Here is a 24,158-nt window from a genome sequence, read left to right on the forward strand (position 1 = left end):
GGCCTCAACGCCTGCAACTCTGCCTCACTCAAATCTATTCAAAGTGCTGCTGCTAAAATAATCTTCCTCATCCCTCTCTCAAACTCCCTCCATTGGCTTTCCCTTCTTCCATTTCACCAAGAACAAATTTCTCATGCCAACCATCAAACCCCTCCAAAGTTGAGCCCTGCCCTACCTGTGTTTTCTATTATTTTATTACAAAGCCAGCTTCCAGTCTGGTTTTACCTGCTATGCCCGTTTCAATCACCTGCTTGTCTGCTTCTTCCACATGTACCTTCACTCTTTTCCCTATGCCATCCTTCATATGTGGTGATATCTTCTAAGGAAAATCCACAGATGCCTTCATCTGTCTCTTCAAATTCACCAGAAAGCATACAGAAAATTGCCATCTGATAACAGGTAGGTAGTTGGCAACTTGTGATCCCTGTTACTGATGGGATGAGAACCAAACACACTGATAGGACGCTTTGCATAGGTTATATTTGTTACCTTGTGCTTTGCATAGGTTATATTTGTTACACTGTGATCCCCACCTCCCTGCTTGACCTGCTTCATCTTGTCTTTTAGTCGGCAAGTTCTTTGGAACAGGTACTGCCATTTACTATATTTACACAAGGCCTTAGTGCAGGGATCGGCAACCTCTGGCATGTGGCTCACCAGGGTAAGCACCCTGCCAGGCAGGGCCAGTTTGTTTACCTGCCGCATCGGCAGGTTCGGCAGATGGCGGCTCCCCGTGGCCGCAGTTCGCCGTCCCAGGCCAATAGGGGTGGCAGGAAGCCGCGGACAGCACACCCCTTGACCCGTGCCGCTTCCTGTAGCTCCCGTTTGCCTGGGACAGCGAACCGTGGCCAGTGGGAGCCACTGTCCACCAAACCTGCTGACACAGCAGGTAAACAAACTGGCCTGGCCCGCTAGGGTGCTTTTCCTGGCAAGCCGCATGCCCGAGGTTGCCGACGCCTGCCTTAGTACAATGTGACTCTGACTCGGTTGATCTCTCTAAGCACTGCTGCAATATAAATGTTATATAATATTTCTGCTACATTTTTCTTTTGAGAAAGGGTGACCACAACTGAACTTCATGTTCCAGGTGAGGGCGTAACATAGATTTGAATAATGGCATTATACTATTCATTTTATTTCTATACCATCCTTTGTACATTCTAACACTGTTTGCTTTTTCAACCCCTAATGAGCAGTGAGCAGGGAATTTGATTAAATTGTCCACAATGACATCTAGGTCTTTTTCCTGAGTGGTTACAGTTGGGTAAAACCCAGATGTATGTATGAGTTCAAATTATGCATGGAAATGCACATTGAAAAGTATTTGTTAACAATTCAATTGTATCCAATTTGCCTATTCACCTAGCTTTGTTAAATTCCTCTGAAGTTTTTCCACAATCTTCTAGTCTGGACTATACTAAATAATGCTGAAGCACCTGTAAATATTGCTACCTCACTTTTCACCCTTTGTTTCTGACCACTGGTAAGCTCAATATATTTTCTTATTTTTATTTATATACATACACACAAATACAGTGTATAATCTCCGTGTGTGTAAGAAAAAATAGTTACTAACTTTTCTCTAACTGTTGTTCTGCAAAATGTGTTGCACACATCCATTCCAATGTAGGTGTCCATGCCCCAAGCACAGCTGCCAGAATTTTTTCCCTTAGTGGTATCTGTTGGGTCGGCTCCAGTGCAGTCTGGTGCCACGCACACATAGTGCTGGTATAAAGGGACCTACTGGCCCCGTGTAATAACCTTAGTCCCAGATTTGGACCTTAGCGTCCAAAATATGGGGGTTAGCATGAAAACCTTCAAGCTTAGTTACCAGCTTGGACCTGGTACCTGCTGCCACCACCCAAAAAATTAGAGTGTTTTGGGGCACTCTGGTCCCTCTGAAAAACCTTCCCTGGGGACCCCAAGACCCAAATCCCTTGAGTCTCACAACAAAGGGAAATAATCCTTTTTCCCTTCCCCCCTCCAGGTGCTCCTGGAGAGATACACAGACACAAGCTCTGTGAATCCAAACAGAGTGAATCTCCCTCTCTGTTCCCAATCCTGGAAACAAAAAGTACTTTCCTATTCCCCCAGAGGGAATGCAAAGTTAGGCTAGCAATCCAACACACAAATCTCCCCTTGATTTCTTCCTCCCACCAATTCCCTGGTGAGTACAGACTCAATTTCCCTGAAGTAAAGAAAAACTCCAACAGGTCTTAAAAGAAAGCTTTATATAAAAAGAAAGAAAAATAAGTACAAATGTTCTCTCTGTATTAAGATGATACAACACAGGGTCAATTGCTTAAAAGAATATTGAATAAACAGCCTTATTCAAAAAGAATACAAATCAAAGCACTCCAGCACTTATATTCATGCAAATACCAAAGAAAAGAAACCATATAACTTACTATCTGATCTCTTTGTCCTTACACTTGGAAACAGAAGACTAGAAAATAGAAACTACTTCTCCAAAGCTCAGAGAAAGCAGGCAGCCAGAAAACAAAGACCTTAGACACTCAATTCCCTCCACCCAAAGTTGAAAAAATCCGGTTTCCTGATTGGTCCTCTGGTCAGGTGCTTCAGGTGAAAGAGACATTAACCCTTAGCTATCTGTTTATGACACGCCCCCCAAATTGCAGACAGTGGGGAAGCTCACTGGCGGCGATTTCCTTTTAGAACTTGAAAATAAACAGATTAATACAACACATACACCTTTACATATACTCCTAAGTATATAACTAACAGACTTCTACATTTTAAGAACACTTTTTAACTGCTGAATTCTGGGAAACTCTCACGGGAGAGTGCATCAGCAACTTTATTAGAAGCTCCTGTGATGTGTTGAATTTCAAAATCAAAATCTTGGAGAGCTAAACTCCAACGAAGAAGTTTCTTGTTGTTCCCCTTGGCAGTATGAAGCCACTTTAGTGCAGCATGGTCAGTTTGTAGTTGGAACCGCCGTCCCCAAACATATGGGCGTAGCTTTTCCAGGGCGTACACAATGGCATAGCATTCCTTTTCACTGACTGACCAGTGACTTTCCCTCTCAGACAGTTTCTTGCTGAGAAACACGACAGGATGGAAGTTGTGATCTGTTGCTTCCTGCATGAGCACTGCTCCTATACCACGCTCAGATGCATCCGTGGTTACTAGGAATGGCTTGTCAAAATCCGGGGCCCTGAGCACAGGGTCAGACATGAGCGTTGCCTTAAGTTGGGTAAAGGCCTTTTGACACTCATCAGTCCACTTAACTGCATTTGGCTGGGTCTTTTTGGTCAGGTCGGTCAGTGGGGCAGCGATTTGGCTGTAGTGTGGTACAAATCGCCTGTAGTATCCGGCCAAGCCTAAGAAGGATTGGACCTGCTTCTTTGACTTTGGGACAGGCCACTTTTGGATAGCATCCACCTTGGCCTGTAGGGGGTTTATGGTTCCTCGACCCACCTGGTGCCCCAGGTAAGTCACTCTGTTTTGGCCTATTTGACACTTTTTGGCCTTAACAGTTAGTCCTGCCTGCCTGATGCGCTCAAAGACCTTTTCCAGGTGTAGTAGGTGTTCGGGCCAGGAGTCTGAAAAAATGGCCACATTATCGAGGTAGGCAACTGCAAATTCTCCCAGTCCAGCTAGTAGACCATCTACCAGCCTCTGGAAGGTGGCGGGTGCATTTCGAAGGCCGAAAGGAAGGACATTGAATTCATACACCCCCGCATGGGTGACGAATGCTGACCTCTCCTTGGCAGGTTCATCTAGCGGTACTTGCCAGTACCCCTTGGTTAAGTCTATTGTAGAGATGAACTGGGCACGTCCCAACTTTTCCAATAGCTCATCGGTACGTGGCATTGGATAGTTGTCCGGACGAGTTACAGCATTGAGCTTACGGTAGTCCACGCAAAAGCGTATTTCCCCATCTGGTTTGGGTACCAGAACCACTGGAGATGCCCATGCACTGGTAGATGAACGGATTATACCCATCTGTAGCATGTTCTGGATCTCCCGTTCTATAGCAGCTTGGGCATGAGGAGACACTCGGTAGGGTGGGGTTCTGATTGGGTGAGCATTACCTGTATCAATGGAGTGGTATGCCCGTTCAGTCCGTCCTGGGGTGGCTGAGAACAATGGGGCGAAGCTAGTGCACAGCTCCTTGATTTGTTGCCGCTGCAGACGTTCCAGGGTGGTTGAGAGGTTCACCTCTTCCACGCCACCGTCTTTTTTCCCGTCGTAGTAGACACCGTCAGGCCACTCAGCATCATCTTCCTGGACTGTAAACTGACAAACCTGTAAGTCTCTGGAATAGAAAGGCTTGAGAGAATTAACATGGTACACTTTAGGCTTTAGTGAGGAATTGGGAAATGCTATGAGGTAGTTTACAGCTCCCAGGCGCTCTTGGACCGTGAATGGCCCTTCCCATGATGCTTCCATCTGATGGGTCACTGGGCCGAGGTGAGTTACTGGAGACTGGTGAGGTTGAAGGGTAGGGTATCTGTGGCTTTACTTGGGTGGTATGTGGGGTCTTTGGCTGTCCTCGGTTGTAGGGTTTATGGTCTGTGTGCCCCCTGGGGTAATCGTTCCCCTTGACAGTAGCTTTCTTGCTTTCTGCCAGTTCCATCCATTTGGCTCCAATCTCCCCCGCCTCAGCGATATTCTTGGGGTTTCCATCTTGTATGTACAGCGTGATGTCTTCAGGAACACCATCCAAGAACTGCTCCATTTGTATGAGGAGGTTCAGTTCTTCCAAGGTTTGAATGTTGTTTCCTGTTAGCCAGGCCTCATAGTTTTTTGCAATGTAGTAGGCGTGTTTGGGAAATGACACCTCTGGTTTCCACTTTTGGGTTCTGAAGCGCCGACGGGCATGATCTGGGGTTATCCCCATCCTGTATCTGGCCTTGGTTAGAAAAAGTTTATAGTCATTCATTTGGTGCTTAGGCATTTCAGCTGCCACCTCTGCTAAAGGTCCACTGAGCTGTGACCTCAATTCTACCATGTACTGGTCTTCGGGGATCTTGTACCCAAGACAGGCTCTTTCAAAATTTTCCAAGAAGGCCTCGGTGTCATCACCTGCCTTGTAGGTGGGAAATTTCCTGTGCTGTGGAGCAATATTTGGCGCTGGGTTGTTAGGGTTGGCTGGCACAGGCAGCCCAGCTTTTGCCAACTCAAGTTCATGTTTTCTCTGTTTTTCCTTCTCTTCATTCTCTTTTTGTTGCTTTTCCATTTCTCGGCGGTGGGCCAACTCTTCTTCTTCTTGTTTCCTTCGGTGGGCGAACTCTTCTTCTTCTAGTTTTCTTTTGTGTGCTGCCTGTTTGATTTGTTCTTCTCTTTCTTTCATCTCCATCTGTCGCCTGTGTTCAGCTTCTTTGATTTGTTCTTCGGCTTCAATTTTTGCCTTAGAAGTCATGATTCCTGTTTTCTGGTGTTGGGGTGCCCTCCGGTGTTTATCTTCTGAACTGCAGGTTCTCTGTTGCCTCCTGAAGTCTGCCTAGCAACAGTGCCTTTAGCTAATTTTCCTTTTCTCTCTCTAGCTAATGTTCAATGAAGGGAAACCAGAAAAACCACTTTATTTGCATGCCTATAAGTGCTGGTACGACTCTCAATGGGAGTGCTATTGTGTGACAAAAGACTGTTAATAGTCCTTAACGACTTCTGCTTAACATGCAAGCCACAAACTGCCAGAGAGAGCAGAAAAAAAAAATTTCTCTCTGGTTCCCTTTTAAAACCAAACTGTTTCTCTCTGCTAAAAAGCCCTTAGCAGAGAAAAGAAAAATATAATATTTCTACTGGCTTCTGGGTTCTGTCTATCTCCCACCAGCTGCCACTCATGTAATAACCTTAGTCCCAGATTTGGACCTTAGCGTCCAAAATATGGGGGTTAGCATGAAAACCTTCAAGCTTAGTTACCAGCTTGGACCTGGTACCTGCTGCCACCACCCAAAAAATTAGAGTGTTTTGGGGCACTCTGGTCCCTCTGAAAAACCTTCCCTGGGGACCCCAAGACCCAAATCCCTTGAGTCTCACAACAAAGGGAAATAATCCTTTTTCCCTTCCCCCCTCCAGGTGCTCCTGGAGAGATACACAGACACAAGCTCTGTGAATCCAAACAGAGTGAATCTCCCTCTCTGTTCCCAATCCTGGAAACAAAAAGTACTTTCCTATTCCCCCAGAGGGAATGCAAAGTCAGGCTAGCAATCCAACACACAAATCTCCCCTTGATTTCTTCCTCCCACCAATTCCCTGGTGAGTACAGACTCAATTTCCCTGAAGTAAAGAAAAACTCCAACAGGTCTTAAAAGAAAGCTTTATATAAAAAGAAAGAAAAATAAGTACAAATGTTCTCTCTGTATTAAGATGATACAACACAGGGTCAATTGCTTAAAAGAATATTGAATAAACAGCCTTATTCAAAAAGAATACAAATCAAAGCACTCCAGCACTTATATTCATGCAAATACCAAAGAAAAGAAACCATATAACTTACTATCTGATCTCTTTGTCCTTACACTTGGAAACAGAAGACTAGAAAATAGAAACTACTTCTCCAAAGCTCAGAGAAAGCAGGCAGCCAGAAAACAAAGACCTTAGACACTCAATTCCCTCCACCCAAAGTTGAAAAAATCCGGTTTCCTGATTGGTCCTCTGGTCAGGTGCTTCAGGTGAAAGAGACATTAACCCTTAGCTATCTGTTTATGACACCCCGCGCCCCTTCAGTTTATTCTTACCAACTGACTCCAATAAGAGGGGATGGAGGGCAGGTCTTGGAATGGACATGTGCAACACAGCTCAAAGAACAAGAGTTACAGAAAGGTTACTAACAGGTTTTTCATCTTTGAGTGCTTGCACATGTCCATTCCAATGTAGACGACTCACAAGCAGCTGCACAGGAGGTGGGCTTGGAGTTCAAATACAAACTGACTGGAAGACTGCACAGCCAAAGCTGGCATTGTCTCTGGCCTGTTGCGCTGAGAATTTGTGCACCATAGAGCGCTGAGAATTTGTGTACCCAGAACCAGGTTGCTGCCCTGCGGGTATCTTTAACAGGAACTTGCACTAAGAAAGCAGCCAAAGATGCTCATAATCTTGTGGAATGAGCAGTCAGGTTACCCAGAGGAACAACTCTCATGAGTTTGTAACAAGGATACATAATATAATCCAAGATGGGATCCTCAGGGCAGAGAATAAAGGGACTCTCCATCTCTCTGCTATCATTATAAATAGCTGAGGTGATCTGTGGAATGGTTTTGGGCCTTTGAATATAAAATGCCAAGGCCCGTCTAACATCCAAGGAGTGTAGGCGCTGTTCCTCCCTATTTGCATGCAGCTTAGGGCAGGATATTGGTAGAAAAATTAGTTGGCTGCAGTGGAATTGTGAGACTACTTTCGGAAAGAACTTTGGATGCAAGTGCAGCTGCACTTTATCTTTGAAGAAGATTGTATATGTGGATTTTGATGAGAAGGGTCGCTCTCCAAACCCTCCTGGCCGAAGCAATGGCCACTAAGAAGGCCGCTTTCCAGAAGCGGTACAACAGTAAGCATGTTGCTAGAGGCTTGAAGGGTGTGCCTGTAAGCTTTGACAGGATGAGGTTTAGGCACCAGGAGCGATCAGCTCCTTTACCTGAAGGTACACTCACTCCAGGCCTTTGAGAAAACTGCAAAAAGACTGATCTTTTGCAATCTTATGATGCAAAGCTGAAATGGCTGCCAGGTGGACTTTGATTGCTGTTTCAAGAGCAGAAGGTACTCTAAAATAAGTTGCAACGAGGACTGTGCGAGAGGAACGCTGCACTGGAAAGACCAGATGGAGAATCATTTCCACTTTGCCAGATAAGTCACCCTGGTGGAGGGTTTTCTACTGCCTATTTAAATTCTATGGACCTGCTGCTGGACTGGGACCTCTACTGGATTGGGATCTCTATTGAAAGGCTTGACAGAGTGGTGAACCAGTGCTGTCTGGGCCATGCCAAGGCTATGAGGATGACCCATGATCAGTCCTCCTTGATCTTCAGCAGACCCTTGTGTATCAATTGACTGGGGAGAAAGGCATAATACAGGTGGGTTGTCCATGCTAACAGGAAGGTGTACATAGGAGAGCCCAGGCTGCGGCCCTGCAGGAAGCAAAACTGATGGCATTTTCTGTTGCTATGGGTAGCAATCAGGTCTATAAGGGAGTCCCCCACCTTTGGAAGATGTCCCTTGCAATGTCCAGTTGAAGCGACCACTTGTGGTAAGTGGAGAAGGACCTGTTGAGATGATTCGTGAGTTGGTTCTGTGTTCCTGGCAGGTAAGATGTTTCTAGATAAATTGAGTGCAGAACTCCCACAGCCAGACTGCCTCCTGACATAAGGGGGAAGAACGCACTCTGCCCTGCCTGCTGATATAATAAATGGCGGTTGTATTGTCGATGAGAACTGAAAGGTCTTGTCCATAATGTGGGGTGGACCACCCTGAGTTCCCTGATATTGACCCCAGACCTGGAGTCCTGAGGGGCCTGGCTCCCCAACCCAATGCCTAGGCATCAGAGACAAAGGACACCAACGGCTGGGGCCTCGAAAAAGGTACTCCTGCACAAATGGTGCTTTGGTTCAACCATCAGTCAGTGAATCAAGGACCTGGTGGTGTTGCAAAGTGAATATACTGTGGCCAGCCAGGCCTGGATAGGTCTGACACATAGCCTTATGTGTTGCACTGCATATGCGCATGATGCCATGTGGCCCAGAAGGCTCAAGCATATCCAGACTGTGGTGGCCAGATGTGTCTAAAGGGAACTTATGTTCGAGACTGACTGAAAACAATCCTCTAAAAGAAAGGTTCTACCCAGACACAGTTGAGAACCACCTCTATTAATTCTATCCTTTGTACAGGAATAACGGTGGATTTCTATTAGTAGGCCTGTCATACTTTCCAAGGCCACAGAATATGAACACCTCTAAACAGCACCCTGGCCCACGGGAAACCCCCCTAGGTTCCAAAAAGGCCATTGCATGGGTGCTGGTCCCCACAGTCCCAGAGGCCAAGTGTTCAGAGGCAACAGCAAGGTAGGAACAGAGCAGGGAGCAGTGCTGGCCATCCTGATGGTGGTGAGAGTAGGATCCCTCTTCAGACTCCAATGATGAAGACGAGCTGCAGTGGGGAAGACCAAGGCGGTGCCAACTCTCTCGGTGCCAACAAACAGTGCCATGAAGAGGTCCAAGCTAAGGCTACCATAAGGGGTGGCCGGTAAGCTGGCGAACACCTCTCTGCTGCTCATAGGTACTGGCGGTGCCGAGTCCTGAATCTCCAGGGACCCCGGGACTGGGAGAGTGAGTAAGTCTCAAGCAGCCACAAATGCCTCTGGGGTTGACAGTACTGCAAACTGACTGGTACGCTGTCAGCTGGAGGATGGCACTTCCCATGCCGGAGTTAGCGGAGCCTACAGGCATACCGAGGCAGGCGAAGGTGGCTGCTGTAGTGCAGGAGAGGGAGAGCAGCCCGACACGGATCTCGCTTTATCCAGAACCCCTTGCCTGCTTCCTTTTGACACTGGGGAACGACTCTTCTCCTGGTGCTTACAGTGTTTCTTCTTAGGAGGATCAGCGCCAGGACTCTCAACTAGCGGGAGGAGCACTCCACACCAAAGCTGAAGTGTTTGGTGCTGAGTCTGAACCTGGCTCCGATGCTGGTCTTAGGGCTGCCTCCCAGAGGAAGACCTTCAACCTCGCCTCCCAGTCTTTCCTGGTGCGGGGTCTGAAGTCCCTGCAGATCTGGCAACTGTCTTTCCAGTGAGCTTCCCCTACGCACCTGAGACAGCTTGAGTGCGGGTTGCTCAAGGGCATCGACTTGCTGCAGGAAGCGCAGGAAGGGCCAGTGCAACCATTTAGGCAAACTAGGCGGCTGCCTAGGGCGCCTAGTGGTTGAGGGCGCCTAAAAGTCCCCTCAGGTGAGGAGGTGGAGTGGAGGTGAGCTGGGGGGGGGCACGCGGAGAGGGCTACCTGCAGTAACGGGGGAGGGCGCGCACAGGGGAACAGCTCCCCGCCCCAGCTCACCTCCACTCTGCCTCCTCTGCTGAGCACACAGCCCAGCTCTAAGTCTCCTCCAATCAGCGCCGCAAGCCTGGGCATGGTGGAGAATTAGAGCAGCGCTGGCATGCTCAGTGGAAGAGGCAGAGCCAAGGTGAGCTGGGACGGGCTACCCAGGCAAGGTTAGCTTCCGCGGGGGGAGGTCTCCCCAGGCAGGGTTAGCTGCAATGGCGGGGGGGGGGGGGGGCGGCGGAAGTCTCCCCAGGAAGGGTTAGCTGCTGGGGCGGGGGGCGGCGAGAGGGGGGAAGTCTCCTCAGGCAGGGTTAGCTGCTATGGCGGGGGCGGAGGAGTCTCCCCAGGCGGGGTTAGCTGCCGAGGGGAGACCGGGGGAGTCGGTTAGTTGCCGTGGGGGGAAGGGAGGGAGAGGGGTTAGCTGTCACGGTTTGGGGGGGGTATCTGCTGTGGGAGGGCTCCCCGGGTGGGGGGCTGAGTTAGCTGCCATGGGGGGGCGGGGTTAGCTGGGTGGGGGGTGCAAGGTGGAAGTTTCGCCTAGGGCGCGAAACTTCCTTGAACCAGCCCTGAGCGCAGGGCTTGAAGCCTGGTGACTGAGACATAGCCTGGCACCAGGGAGTGGACAAGCCTCTCTAACCAAGGGCAGAGGCTTCCAAAACTCACTAACTACTAAAACTACTATTCATTCGTGAGAAAGAGAAGAAAAACCAGTAGGAGAAATTGCCTGAGCAATGAGGGAAGTTCCAGCAACTGTCACAGGCGGTAAGAAGGAACTGAAGGGGCACGGGGTCGGCAGGGCCCTTCATACTGGTGCAACGAGTGTGTGACACCAGAGGTATCCGACAGATATCACTAAGGAAAAATAATCCAGCAACTGTGCTTGGGGCAAGCACACACCTACATTGGAATGGACATGTACAAGCATTCGAAGAAGAACACTTCCAGCATTCAGCATTTCAACTTTTTGCCAAAGCTGCACCATTAAAAACTTCATTATTTAAATGCTTGTAGAGAGCAGTCAGTCAAAGATGATAAAGTCAGGCTTACTACAAATGCTAATATTTTTTGCCCCATAGGGGAAAAAAGTCAGTGCAACTGAAGAACTCAAGACCTTTTTGTTCTGCAGTTATTGTAAAATCAAAAGTGTCAGCAGCCTAAAGAATTGAGTTTGCTAGGCATTTGATTTGGGAGTATTAAAAAAATATTTATAGAAAATCTTTTGTAAAGCTTCATATCCAATGAAGTAGAAATGAAGATAATTTACTTGAGTAGCATAAAGAATAGGTATCAAAATCTATCTGACCAGTGAAATAAAAAGTACATTGTAAGTGAAACCAATTAATTACTTGCTCTCAGGAACAGCACTATTTGTGGCTGACTTTAGAAACATGGTCAGTATTAACTCAATGCCTACCAAAATACAGTCACAGTCTGACAAGCAATTAAATATCTTGCACTAGGGCTCCATGTTCATTGCCTCAATAATTTCCAGAAAAACTTTGCTCACACTTTTGTCTCCTCACCCCTCTATCGAGCAGCCCTTCAAACACAAACTGCATTTTGAAAGTCAGACGTATTATGAACAGCAATAAAGATTATGCAAGTGGAACTTAGGAAGCATTTGTGCTAATGATACATGAGCGAGGAGGAGGAAGTTCATTCTCCCATAGTTTTATTGGGTCTGCAGTGGTAACAGCAGTAAAAAGTAGTATAAACTTTAAACTTTTTCATTGAAGTAAACAGATGTTACTGTGTATGCCTAGAGAGCAGATTTGTTGAGTCAAATGTTATTTTTACATAGCCATTTCTGTGACCATAACCACATTTTAATATCTGTTGCCTATGAGCAGAGATGGGCCCAAATCAGAGTTTGAATTGAGATGCAAGCTTCTCTAAAATTGAGGGGTATTCAGATCCAGCATCCTGCTTCAGGCATATCTCTATTTGCTAATGATTCCCCATGTTGCTGGTTATTAAAAATGATGCAACATGCCCAAATTAGTTCACCCTCACCACAGACACTACTGCAAGGAAAAGAAAAGATAAAGTCATAGGTGTTACACAGTGAAGATGTGTGTTTATAGAAATCCAAGGATTACTTACCACATGAAGAATTTTATTCTCTGTTTCATATACTGTACAATCCTGAAAAGAGAAAGTAGATGAGGGACATTAAGTCACTAAGTAAAACATCCCCTTGAAAATTGCTTTTTTTAGGGTTAATCATACTGAAAAATTTATAGACAAAACACCATTTCAGTGTCCTAACTACGGTGAAAGGATTTATGTAATCCAAATCGAGATAGCAGAATAAGAAGGAAATCCTGAGTAGCAAAGACCTATACCTCCGGTTCTCCATCTTATTTTTGTTGAAATCCCACAAGATGGATTTTATTCCCCTCTCCCTAATATCGTTTTGTGCCACGCCCTACTACAGTCATCGTTGGCTGGTGTCTCTTTCTCCTCACCCATCTCTCTTTCCTCCCCCTTTCTCATTTTATCCTTACTCTCCCTTAATAAAATCTAATTTCCTTTGTATCACAGAAACATCTCTCACTCACCAAAAACCAAAATGTAGCCTAGCAAGCATTTCACTCAGTTTAAACTAGGTGTGAGAGGCTAAAACATTTCCCTGGTGCAGAAAGCAATTGTCCCTCCCATTCCCATCTGACCAAGGAAATGGAGAGAGGAAGTTGAATTATCCACAATACATTGAGTTGAATCAGAGAGAGGGGGAAAAGTTTAGAGAAAAAGAGAAAAGGTGAATTGACTCATCACCCATGGACTTGGAGACATGGAGGATGGACAATGAAGAAGAAAAGTGAGCTAGACTGTTACACACACAGAGCGCACTAGGGGTTGTTCACATGATCATTTTGCTAAGAAAAAAAATGAGGACACACGGAAAGGTAGAGGATAGAGGATTCGGAGGTTGGATTAGGGACAGAAATCCTGGTGGATACAGAGACTAGGAAATACAGGGAAATGAGAAGCAAAAAGGAGGAATATTTTTGTGCATATGAAATAAAATGTAAGCTGTTGAAAGCATTACTCCAGTTTCAGATGGAGCCTTTAGTCTCTACTGTAATACAAATAATAATTCAAAAAAATGCTGCTTATATTTTAAGTCTTACATTTCTTAAATGTTTCTCCAATAGCAATAGCACAGAGAGTACAAGATCAATTTTTGGCAGATATACTAGAGTGGGCAATTCTAAACCTTGAAATGTTTCTGGTGCTAATCGTGAAAAAAATAAACAAACCAACAAACAAAAACTAACCTGTTCTTAATTTTCACATGAACCAGCCCCAGTGTAGAACTGCAGGTTAAGCTGGGAGCGCTTTCCTAATAGTGGCTATTTGTATTGGCAAGGCATTGCTAATAATCTAGCCAAATGAAAATCTAACAAAATTATACGCAAACATCAATGAAGCATCTGCATTCTTATCTGCAAAAGACACGTTTCACCTTTAAACGTGAGAGGGCAAGAAACATTTTCAATTTGGATATATTTATGTTTTGCAGGAATCATTTTGCAAAAATAGCAATAAGAAACTGCTAAACATTTTATCAACATTTAAAAATCCTAGTGTTGTTGAGCAGACAGTAAACTATTCATATTACAAACTAAACTACTACAAATCAAGTAGTCAACTTGAAGGGAACACAGCCTAATCAGTTATCTACTCTGGAGAAAAGGCTATTTTTCTTTATGTGCATGAATTACATAATAATACTGAAAACAAATAAAACGGTTCAAAATGAGCGTACTTAAACCATAATAATTAAAATATTTTTTTCTTCACTTAACTAAAACATGAATGACTATGTAGCAAATATTTTAATAGCCCAGAGGAAAAACTATTAAATTGTGGGTAAATCATATGTCATTTATGATGAAATATCTATAGATATTTTAAATAGAAGTGCTAAATTACACAATAATTTGCTCTGATTCCACTTGTTAAACCATTTAAAAACATACAAAAGAGAAAACTAAATAATGTATAAAATAACGGATTTATGTGGGCTTTGGGTTACAAAGTTTGTCTGCTGTTGCCCCTTCTTCCATTTCAGCCCAAAATGAATCAATCAGAAACTTTGTATCTAGGTAGTCATTGAGAAGCCGTGCTTCTGGTATTGGCAATTCTGCATGAGAGACAACTAGCACATCCACAATATGCTCAAACCAGAAAAAAAAATTGTATTTTTAAAAAAAGCAATATTGTTTATTACAAATAACAGAATACTAGCAAGGGTCAATATCATTGCCACTCTGTAATGTAATAGTTAAATAAACATTAGAAACATTGGCTTGGAATCCAAAGAAAGGGGAGCAAACTGTCTAGTTCTGACATACCAATAACTACAATGCTAGAAATTGAAAACAAACTGGGAAATTCTTGGAATTAGTTTTCTAGATCTGAACAGAATAACGTAGCCAAATGGACTTATACTCACTGACAGTCATACATGTATGATGAATGGACTCACCAGCCCAAGCTTTACTGTAATCCTGAAACTCCCCCAAAAGACACATCAAAGCTGAAAAAGCAATAAAATCAAAAGGCTGTATCTCAAGGCTTGTCTATATACAAACACTTACGCTATGTCTGCACTGTACCACAGTTCGGACAAGCAGTAAGCACCAAAGTGCTGCATTGTAACTCCCCTGTGTGGAAACTGTGGGTGTGACCTAAAAGGTTTCTAGTTTGCATTAAGGTAGTTCTGTTTGAAAGGAACATGAGAAAGGGCACTAATTAGGGTGACTAGACAGCAAGTGTGAAAATTGGGATGGAGGGGGATAATAGGAGCCTATATAAGAAAAAGACCCAAAAATTGGGATTGTCTCTATAAAATCGGGACATCTGGTCACCATAGCACTAATGGGTGATGCGGAAAGAGATCACGTGATGGTCAGAGATGGGGGACTCTGCGAGAGAGAACACACATGTGCAGCGTTTGGTGAAGACCATGTCAAGTTAACAGCCTTTTTGGTGAATGGAAGAGTTGAACAAGGGCTGCAGATCAAATGAAGAGGTCGGAGCAAGGAGATGTGCAGCTCAGAAAACAGATGTGTCAACAACATGGAAGCTGAAGAGACTGAAGTTAAGTGTAGGAGATGATGAGGAAGAGGAAGAGAGTGACAGGAGTCCAAGTCAGAGAGGAAGGATGGGGTAGGAACTAAATGCACAGTAGATGACAGAAATATGAAGGTAGAGAGAAGAGAAAAGCTGGATATACTATTGTTCAAAATGAGAAAATTGGAAGGGGTTGAAGGAAGAATTGGAAGCAGTAGGAACAAGAGAGCAAATGCCCAGCACCCTGACCACAGTCTGATCCAGGGCAAGGAGAATGAGAAAAGAAGAGGTCTCCAAGAGAGGACAGCTGCAGAACAAGTGATGCCGAAGGATCTATTTTCTCTCTCAGATCCAGGAATGGGAGAGGGCAAGGCACGAACAGTTTGCAGATGGCTGTGGTCTTTTTTAGAAATTGAGTGAATGTTCCAAAGAGAGCAAGAGAAAGGAAGGTGGAGGCAGCAAGAGGTTGGGAAGAGTGGCATGAGAGGGGCAGAGATGCTGGTAGGGGCAGCTGAAGGAAGTGAAGATGTTGGGTAGAAGGGAGGGGCCAGGGTTAGGGAAAAATGTCACCAGAGGTGAGGACCTGGTGGATGTGGCATTTCCTAATAATTCCTAATAATAAGTCAGTGAAACTTGGCAGGGATGCAAGTGCCCATGCATGCTAGCAGATCCTAATGCAGGATCAAGGTCTTGGGTTCATTCTATCTAAATCCCTGCCTCATATCATGTTTCATTTTATTGTTTCTAACTATTCCTGTAAATAAGTATTTCACTTTCTTGAATATCTCCGACAATAATTTCACAACACTCCTAACTTAGTGAATTTTTTCCTAATATTTAAGCTACATTGCTTCTGCTACAGTTTCATTCTATTACTTTGTGTTCTATCTTCACCAACTATCAGAATAATTAATACCAGTCATCTTTATAACATTCCTTTATAGAGAAGGAAATATTGGCCACTTATTATGGAGACTCTTACAATTAGCAATACCCATTTCATTTAACTGTTTAATACACTTGCTAACTGCACAATCAGCACCTAATTAGTGTTTTTAACACAGCACCACCCACAGCTAGAGAACCTTTTTTTTCCCTCCACACCTAGAGGATGTCCCACTGCTGAAAATTCCCCTCAAAAAACTATTCAATTAGGATATTTGACTATTGCAATTAAGTTAGCGAACAGCTCATGTACAAGTTGAAGTTAAACTTTTTTTTTCTCTTTAGAAAAGCTAGTATGCATATAAACTGTCACCCACAGCCAAGCTGTACTCCCACAAGAGATCACAATTAGTTACCATTTCTGTGAAACAATAGCACGATTACTCCTCTAACCAGAATACTCAGACACAGAAAGATTTTTTCCTCTACACATTAATGCTCTGCACTCCAAAATTTTCTTAATGGACAAATTTTAACTAAGGCTAGGCTATTTGACCTTAGTTTGACCCTATTAATGCCATTTCAACTAAAACAGCTAAACAAGGTTGAAGGTTACTACAAATTGATGAATACTGCAATATGTGTAAAGCATATACTACACATATTGTATGTACCAGAAAACCAAAAAGGTTTCTTTAGTCTATGTGATGGGTCAGATTCCCACCTAGTAAAATCTGATACAAGCTAGTGCACACTGATTTGCACCAGCCAAGGATCTGACCCCATATTTATAGTTCAGAAAATCCAGCAAAGGGTTTGTCTCAGAAATGGTACATATCCCATCATCAGGCATCAAAATGAAAAGCAGTGATGAAATTAATTATCATCATCAGGCTCCAGTGGCCTCTCCCTCCAAACCCTTCACAAACAGCAAGAACAGCAAGAATGAACTCTATAGACGCAGCTGGGAGCAGGCTAATATCCACAACATGAAAGGAAAAGATAAGACTCAAGACAGAGAAAAGGATTACATATGCGGAAGAGGTTACATAATATAAGTAAAGGTTAAAATGCAACAAAACAAAACAAGCCTATGAAAAGGCAGAGTTGGTTAACTTTAGATTTTAATATAATTAAAATATAAATGAAAATATAATTTTAATACCATTAGAAAAACTTGGTAAACTTCAGTACTGAAGCACTCACATATTGCACCCCTCATATTCATCATAAAATTCTTCTGCATTCTCTCTATTAAGATAGTAAGGTCTTTAGGACAGAATGAAACTCATCTGCAAAGTGTCTAGCTTGCTTTGGGTATTACATACACAACAGAGAGTTTAAAGAGAAGTGAAGTGAATCTAGCCAAAATTAGATATACTGTATTTGACACCAATGGACCAAGTAAAACGCACTAACATATACCACAGATATATATACACATTTCACACACACACACACACACACACACACACACAGAGCAGCTTAGAGGTAGAGTCTATTAGAGCTTTTTCATGACTCTTTCAGGGCACCTCAAGTAATTACTTGGGGATTTATGTCCAATAGCTCAAACTTTCCCTGTTAAAGTTCAGCAGATCAGAGACGGCACATGCCCAAGGTTTTTCTTTTATAGCTGAAACAGGCTGGCAAGTGTTTTGAGCACAGCGTGTGTCCCCCGACTCCTCGTTGTTCAGCCCACAAGGACCCACTCCTTGAAGTTAAAATTCTATTTCTTATGCATACACAGGTAACCCAGCTATATTCATTTACATAAAGCAATTGTCGGTCATTCATTATAATAGGGATAGATAAGCTGAAGACAATATAGGTAATATTCATTTGATTCATACAGTATATACACATCTTGTGAATACACAACCAAATTCTAAATACAGACCTTTCATCTAATGACAATTTAGTATAGTTGCATACAGGGCTTTGAAGCGGAGCCCGGAGCTGGAGCAGCAATGGAGCTGCAGGTTTTTGTCATGAGTTGGAGCATAGCCAGAGCACAGCTCCAAAGGCCTGGTTGCATATTTAAGGTAATTAGAGTTACAGGATACAGACAGACAAACATACACACGGCATCTTTCCCTGATCTCTTATCAACACAAATGAACGGGCCTATTAACCCCTTTTAACATCTCTTTGATACCCCCACATAAGTGAATTGTGCTGATTCCAATTGCAATGCCTCTCGGCAAACCTCTAAGATTCATACACAGGTTAGTTGGCCTGCTGATCCTAACTTGACTGTTGGTTTGCCAGCATCATATATGCATTTATTGTAGTTTCCATTTTCCTCCCCATCACTAACTTTTATGATCCAATATATGTTTCTAATGTCGTCTTCTCTCTCCCAGGGTGTCTCTAATTCTCCTGATTATTATTTTCCTGTTCTATTTTCCACTTCTTTGAAAAAATAACCGCAGCAGCATCTTTTTATTTTCTTGTCCACTCCTTTGAATCATAGCTTGTTGTAAATCATCTCACAATGAAGTGATACGATTTTACAGAACCACCAGCTCAAATAATATCCCGTGGCTCTAACATGCCATAGGAACAACATTCTTACAATTCCACTGAATTAACAGAGGGTAACATCCAACAAAAACATCAAAGTTCCAGAGATAGGATGTTGCATAGGCTAGTGGAATCCAGATTTAGTAGCTAATATTCTTTTTATCAAATTTATCAATATACTAGGGACTCCTCCCTTTGACTACATCTTCCAAGCCTCCTAATGTATCAATACATGGAAGCTGGCCAGGTCAGATTACATAAATTGTTAATGAATGAATTGGGCGTACACCTAGGGCTCAATCCTGCAAGGTGCTGAGAACTGTGGCCCTGATCCAGCAAAACAGTTCTGTGCATGCTTCACTTTAAATATGAGTAGTCCCAGAGACTTCAGTGGGACTACTCATGTAAAGTTAAGCAGATGAAGTACTTTGCTGAATCTGGGCCAGAATGCTCAGCACCTAGCCTACAAGAGAACAATTACATCAGTACATGGAAACATTACTCGACAGGTTGAAAATAACTTGGACCATGTACCAATACCAAAAAATCTGCACTCAAGGGAACCTTATGGAAAAGAATAAGGTGAATCTGGATTTCTGTGCCCACTTGAACCAGATGTATTTTATATAGTTTTATACACTGAGCTGGCAACCTGCTGAAATTGTCTGTCATGGGCTTCACTTCTCTGAGTGCCTACGGGGCTATGATCTTGTGTCACAATATTGTCATTGCTCTTATTCTTTCTATCATAGTTTCAGGGTATTCCTCAGCCCCATGTTCCATGCCAGGAGTGCACAGTCAGGTCTCAGGCCTCCAGCTGTCACCCATCTCTGGGCAAGAACCATTATACTAGCCCCTTCTTGACTGTTTTTTGTTTTGTTTTGTTTTTTAAGGCTATGCACCTCCCTGCCTTATAGTGGGATATCCCCAGAAAGCCAATCTACCTAAAGGCCAGTCCCTGTGCATTGCTTTCTCTCCGAGGGCTATGTTCCAGTATATTCCCAGTAATTACAAGTTACCACACAGTTCCTTTTGAGCAAGCATATTTACTATTAAAGATAAAAGCATCATAGATAAAACATAATAAAAACAACAACAAGATTTAAGCAAATAATACATGTTCCAGGAGTCAGTCATCAGTCTGATAGACCTTAATAGACAAAAGTTTTTCCAACCCTTTCACAAAGATTGGGGCCTCCCTTGGGCAGAAGGCCCTGTCAGTTTGTTGGATCATAAAGAAACCAGAAGCCTGAGTAAACCCAGCCCTTTATATCAGAAGCCCTTTCTTTGTCTGTTAGTCGCTAGAAAACCCAGCTTGAATAGTATCTGAAGCCACCCCAGGGGTGGCACCTCTCTAGAGTTGTTTAGTCTCATGACTAGACTTAATCACACTCCCCCACCTTCTTTTTTAGTTCCTGTAGGAGATGTGATAACTGTCCCCCACATAAGAACACAATCATATGTGAACATTCATATATTGAATACAATGTCCCCCAAAAGTACTGGATGGGGTTGCAGTGTCTCTCACACCACACCACATTCACTAGGCACTTGCTGCATTATCATCAGTTTGGCAGTCACAAGAACTTGTGAACCCTATGATTTTATTCCCATAACTGTAAATTTGTGCTAATTAGAAAATAAGATGCAGTCACTTTAAAAAAGATGTGGGTTTTTATCATTTCTGGTATCCCATAAGTAAATAATAAACTTTCATTTGTTAATTGCAAAAATAAATAAAATTAAATAAAATTAAATTAAAATTTCAGCCGCATTACTCACTCTTAGATGAGGGAGTGCAAGAGGCAATAACCACTTCTCACATTTGAAGAAGGACTGTGTATATTCCTGGCCATCAGACTCTCTTATTCATTAATTTATTTAGTTCTTCCTGAAATACCATTTGTATGAGAGGAAAATTTATAGATGGAGATCTGAGAAACAGATAGATTAAATGATTTGCTAGAAACAGAATCCAGATCTCCTTATTTATTCTTAGTCTAGTGAGTTAATCATAACATCATTCATCCCTCTCCACTTCTTAGGGTCACGTGAAGTCAGAGTTTTTCAACCAGGCTGCATGGCACTAAGGAGGTAGAATAAACTAGAATAGAGAGTTGCAGAGCATAAGAATTCATCTATCAGAGGTCTCATACCAAAGGCAGCTCTTGAATTAACTGCATTTCAGCTTCTTCACCACTGGTTTCTTTGCTTTCTTTCACAGCCTTCCAGAGCTTGCACAATGAAGGCACCCATGTATATATCTTTTATTATGTCAGATTTTCAGTTACTGAAAACCATACGAGATTATGAACATAATTCAAGAATGGTGATCAAGTCACTTGGGAAATACAAATGTCCTTCACGAGCAATTGAATCTACCCTCCACAGTTACTCATATGAAGGTAGCAACTGAAATTTGTTTACTGCTTAAAAACGGTTGGTTGATAAAACTGCTTTTGCTTTTTGTTTAAAAGTCATATCAGATGTTCTAAACTAGATTACTATAACTCTGCCTCCCCCCTAAACAAAAACTAATGATTAATGACAAGAGGGATCAAGATGTTCAGGGACACAACCCCATGCTCCCGGTGTCCCTAAATAGCCAGTGGTCAGAAGCTGGGCCTGAACGACAAAGGATGGATCATTCAAAAGTGATTTGCTCTGTTCATTCTCTCACCAAATGATTTCAAGGTGATACTGCAGCCAATCTACATCATCAGTAAATCAGAGCAATTATTGCAATAAACACATGCAGGTGTGTGATGAAAAGTGTATTTTCCTGTTTTTCCCTATACCACCTCCAAACAAATAATAACTGGGAGAAGATTAGTAAACTTTTACAGAACACTGAAGTCTTTAATTAAAGTAGAAGGTTTTGAAATACTTTAATACTGTGTTTTCTTTCTGTAACTGTTCAGTACCTATTCTGCAAACCTGGCTTTTTCAGTATATTATGAAGTCTCTCCAAAAATTCAATAATAGTTTGAAAACCTTACCTAAGCAAATATGTTTAAAGTGCAAATCATCATTTCTTTGTACTTAAGTTCATGTGTCTACTATCAATACATATATTGCCCTAGATGAGGAGAGTGTACATTTTGTATGAGGAAGTAGGGAAGATCAAGAAATTGATATAGAATTACTCCCACGCTACCTTTACAAATAACGCAAGGCAAGTGAGATCTGACAGATTAAATTATTTAATGTTCCTTTAATTGTACCTAGAAGCAATTCTTTGGGCCCTTCTGCTCCTCTAGTTACAAAGTCTATTATTCATGAGATTTTATAGGAATGAATAGTGACAATCCTTGCTGTATCTATGAGATATTTATATACTCACCTAAACATATAAAGGTATATAGAGAAATCTCCATGAAGTAAAATGAAATGAATCTGACAAGCTATTTGTCTCTCACACAATTCTAAATCATACAATAACAAACAGATATCAGTGTAGTTCTTTTCAGAAAAGTGACTCTAAACACGGGTTCTATTTTTATTTTCCCTTCATGATTTCCAGACTGTTTTCAATTTACAAATAAAATAAACTTTTTCAAACTATCGGTCATGCCCACATAATGTGGAATACAAATATCTAAGCTGGGTCTTTTCCTTCTCATGCATCACCTCAAATACTAATGGTTCCATGGGTCTAATTAGGGCTTTCATTACACCTGTGAAAATCCCATTGTGTTCACACCATCAGGGGCTTGTTCACCTGCACCTCTACCAATGTGATACATGCCATCAAGTGCCAGCAATGCCCCTCTGCCATGTACATTGGCCAAACCAGACAGTCTCTACTCAAAAGAATAAATGGACACAAAGCTGACATCAGGAATCATAACATTTAAAAACCAGTAGGAGAACACTTCAACCTCTCTGGTCACTCAGTAACAGACTTAAAGGTGGCAATTTTGCAACAGAAAAGCTTCAAAAACAGACTCCAATGAGAAACTCCTGAACTTGAAATAATTTGCAAATTAATTGGGCTTGAATAGAGACAGAGTGGCTGGGTCATTACACAAATTGAATCTATTTCCCCATGTTAAGTATCCTTACACCTTCTTGTTAACTGTCTGGAATGGGCCATCTTGATTATCACTACAAAAGCTTTTTTCTCCTGCTGACAGTAGCTCATCTTAATTAATTAGCCTCTTAGAGTTGGTATGGCAACTTCTACCTTTTCATGTTCTCTGTATGTACATATATCTTCTTACTATATATTCCATTCTATGCAGCCGATGAAGTGGGCTGTAGCTCATGAAAGCTTAGGCTCAAATTAATTTTGTTAGTCTCTAAGGTGCCACAAGTACTCTTGTTCTTTTTGTAATTGTACTTGCAATCAGAGTTTAGCATACAATTCTGTTGCTGATGTACAAAGAATAGACCCAGTCTCTCTTTCTCAGCTGTTTGCTCTGTTGTGCTGTAAGAAGTTAAAAGGGCATACAAATCTGCACTTAACTCTAGCAGTATATTCTGTAGGGGCCTCTGGTCAGGACAGGGCCAGCTCCAGAGTTTTTGCCACCCTAAGCGGCCAAAAAAAGAAGCCACGATCAGCACTTGGGCGGCAGCTCTACCATCGCCTCTTTATTATTCGGCGGCAATTTGGGGGCAGGTCCTTCTTTCCGAGAGGGACCGAGGGACCCACCGCCAAATTGCCACCGAAGATCCAGACATGCCGCCCCTTTCCCTGGGCTGCCCCAAGAACCTGCTTGGTGAGCTGGTGCCTCAAGCCAGCCCTTGGTAGGGAGTAACATCCAATCCTCCCTGCCCCCTAATGATCCATTATGGGATGGACTTCATTTAGCTCTTCTAAAATCCTATATACCTATGGAGCATCAAAGCTTTTTTCACCTCCAAATCTAAGAGAGTCTTCCTCAATAAGATCCAGGCACTTGCCACCTTTGGAGTTTCTGTTAAGCCATTGTTGCATTAGTTTCAAGGTAGGTGTGTCACTCCTCAGCTAAACATTTTCAGGTTGCTTTGACCTCTCTGTTTGTGACCTCTCCATCTGTTCCCTTCTCACCAAGGTATTTAGACAGATGCCCCAACCCAGGTAATATAGCAGCCAATCTTTCATGCAATGTCGGTTGTCTGTTTGGCAATTCCATTCAGGACTGAACTTGAGGCTCTTGATAAAAATCTCTAGGTTCTAATTTTTCTTGCATGCTCTTTACAATTTACTTCTTCAGAAGTTCATTTGAAGGTACATCACACAATTAACAGTTAGTCCTTCCTGCACCTGCCCTCACTTGCTTCATCCCCAGTGCGATTGCCTTTGGGTTACAGATATCATTTTGGAATGCTAATTAACCTCCTTTTAAAATGTCTCCTATATCTAGTCTAATGTTATACTTTAGAATCAGCTCTTTAAAGAGACATTCACCTAATATTTCAGTAACTTCATTTTAAGATTTCTTCTAAGAAGAAATTATTGACATTCTAAAGTTGATCTGTCACAGGAACCATCACTTTAAAGAGCAACATACAAAAGCTTTTCAGATAAGGGAAACATCTCATAAGTGAAATCAAAATATCCGTAAGTAAGTATTGAATGGAATGATTTTTCATAAATGCTCACGCTGGTTTAAGTCTGTTCACACTGAAGGCAACCAAAGTTTGCTTCCATTGACTTAAGTTGCAGAATTAGGCCACTGCTGAGCACTTTAG

At 42.7% G+C, this 24,158-nt stretch overlaps 1 protein-coding gene across 4 annotated transcripts in view; it reads right to left on the reverse strand.

The window, feature by feature from the left end:
* Window positions 1-24,158, reverse strand: part of CNKSR2 (connector enhancer of kinase suppressor of Ras 2) — a 368,568-nt gene that overhangs the window by 208,288 nt on the left and 136,122 nt on the right. For all 4 annotated transcript variants that reach the window (XM_050936490.1, XM_050936489.1, XM_050936488.1 and 1 more), the window contains exon 5: window positions 12,096-12,137. In XM_050936490.1, the coding sequence (XP_050792447.1) occupies window positions 12,096-12,137 (42 nt within the window). The remainder of the gene's footprint in view (window positions 1-12,095; window positions 12,138-24,158) is intronic.

Source organism: Gopherus flavomarginatus, chromosome 1 (genome assembly GCF_025201925.1).
Source record: "Gopherus flavomarginatus isolate rGopFla2 chromosome 1, rGopFla2.mat.asm, whole genome shotgun sequence".
Classification (NCBI taxonomy): Eukaryota; Metazoa; Chordata; order Testudines; family Testudinidae; genus Gopherus; species Gopherus flavomarginatus.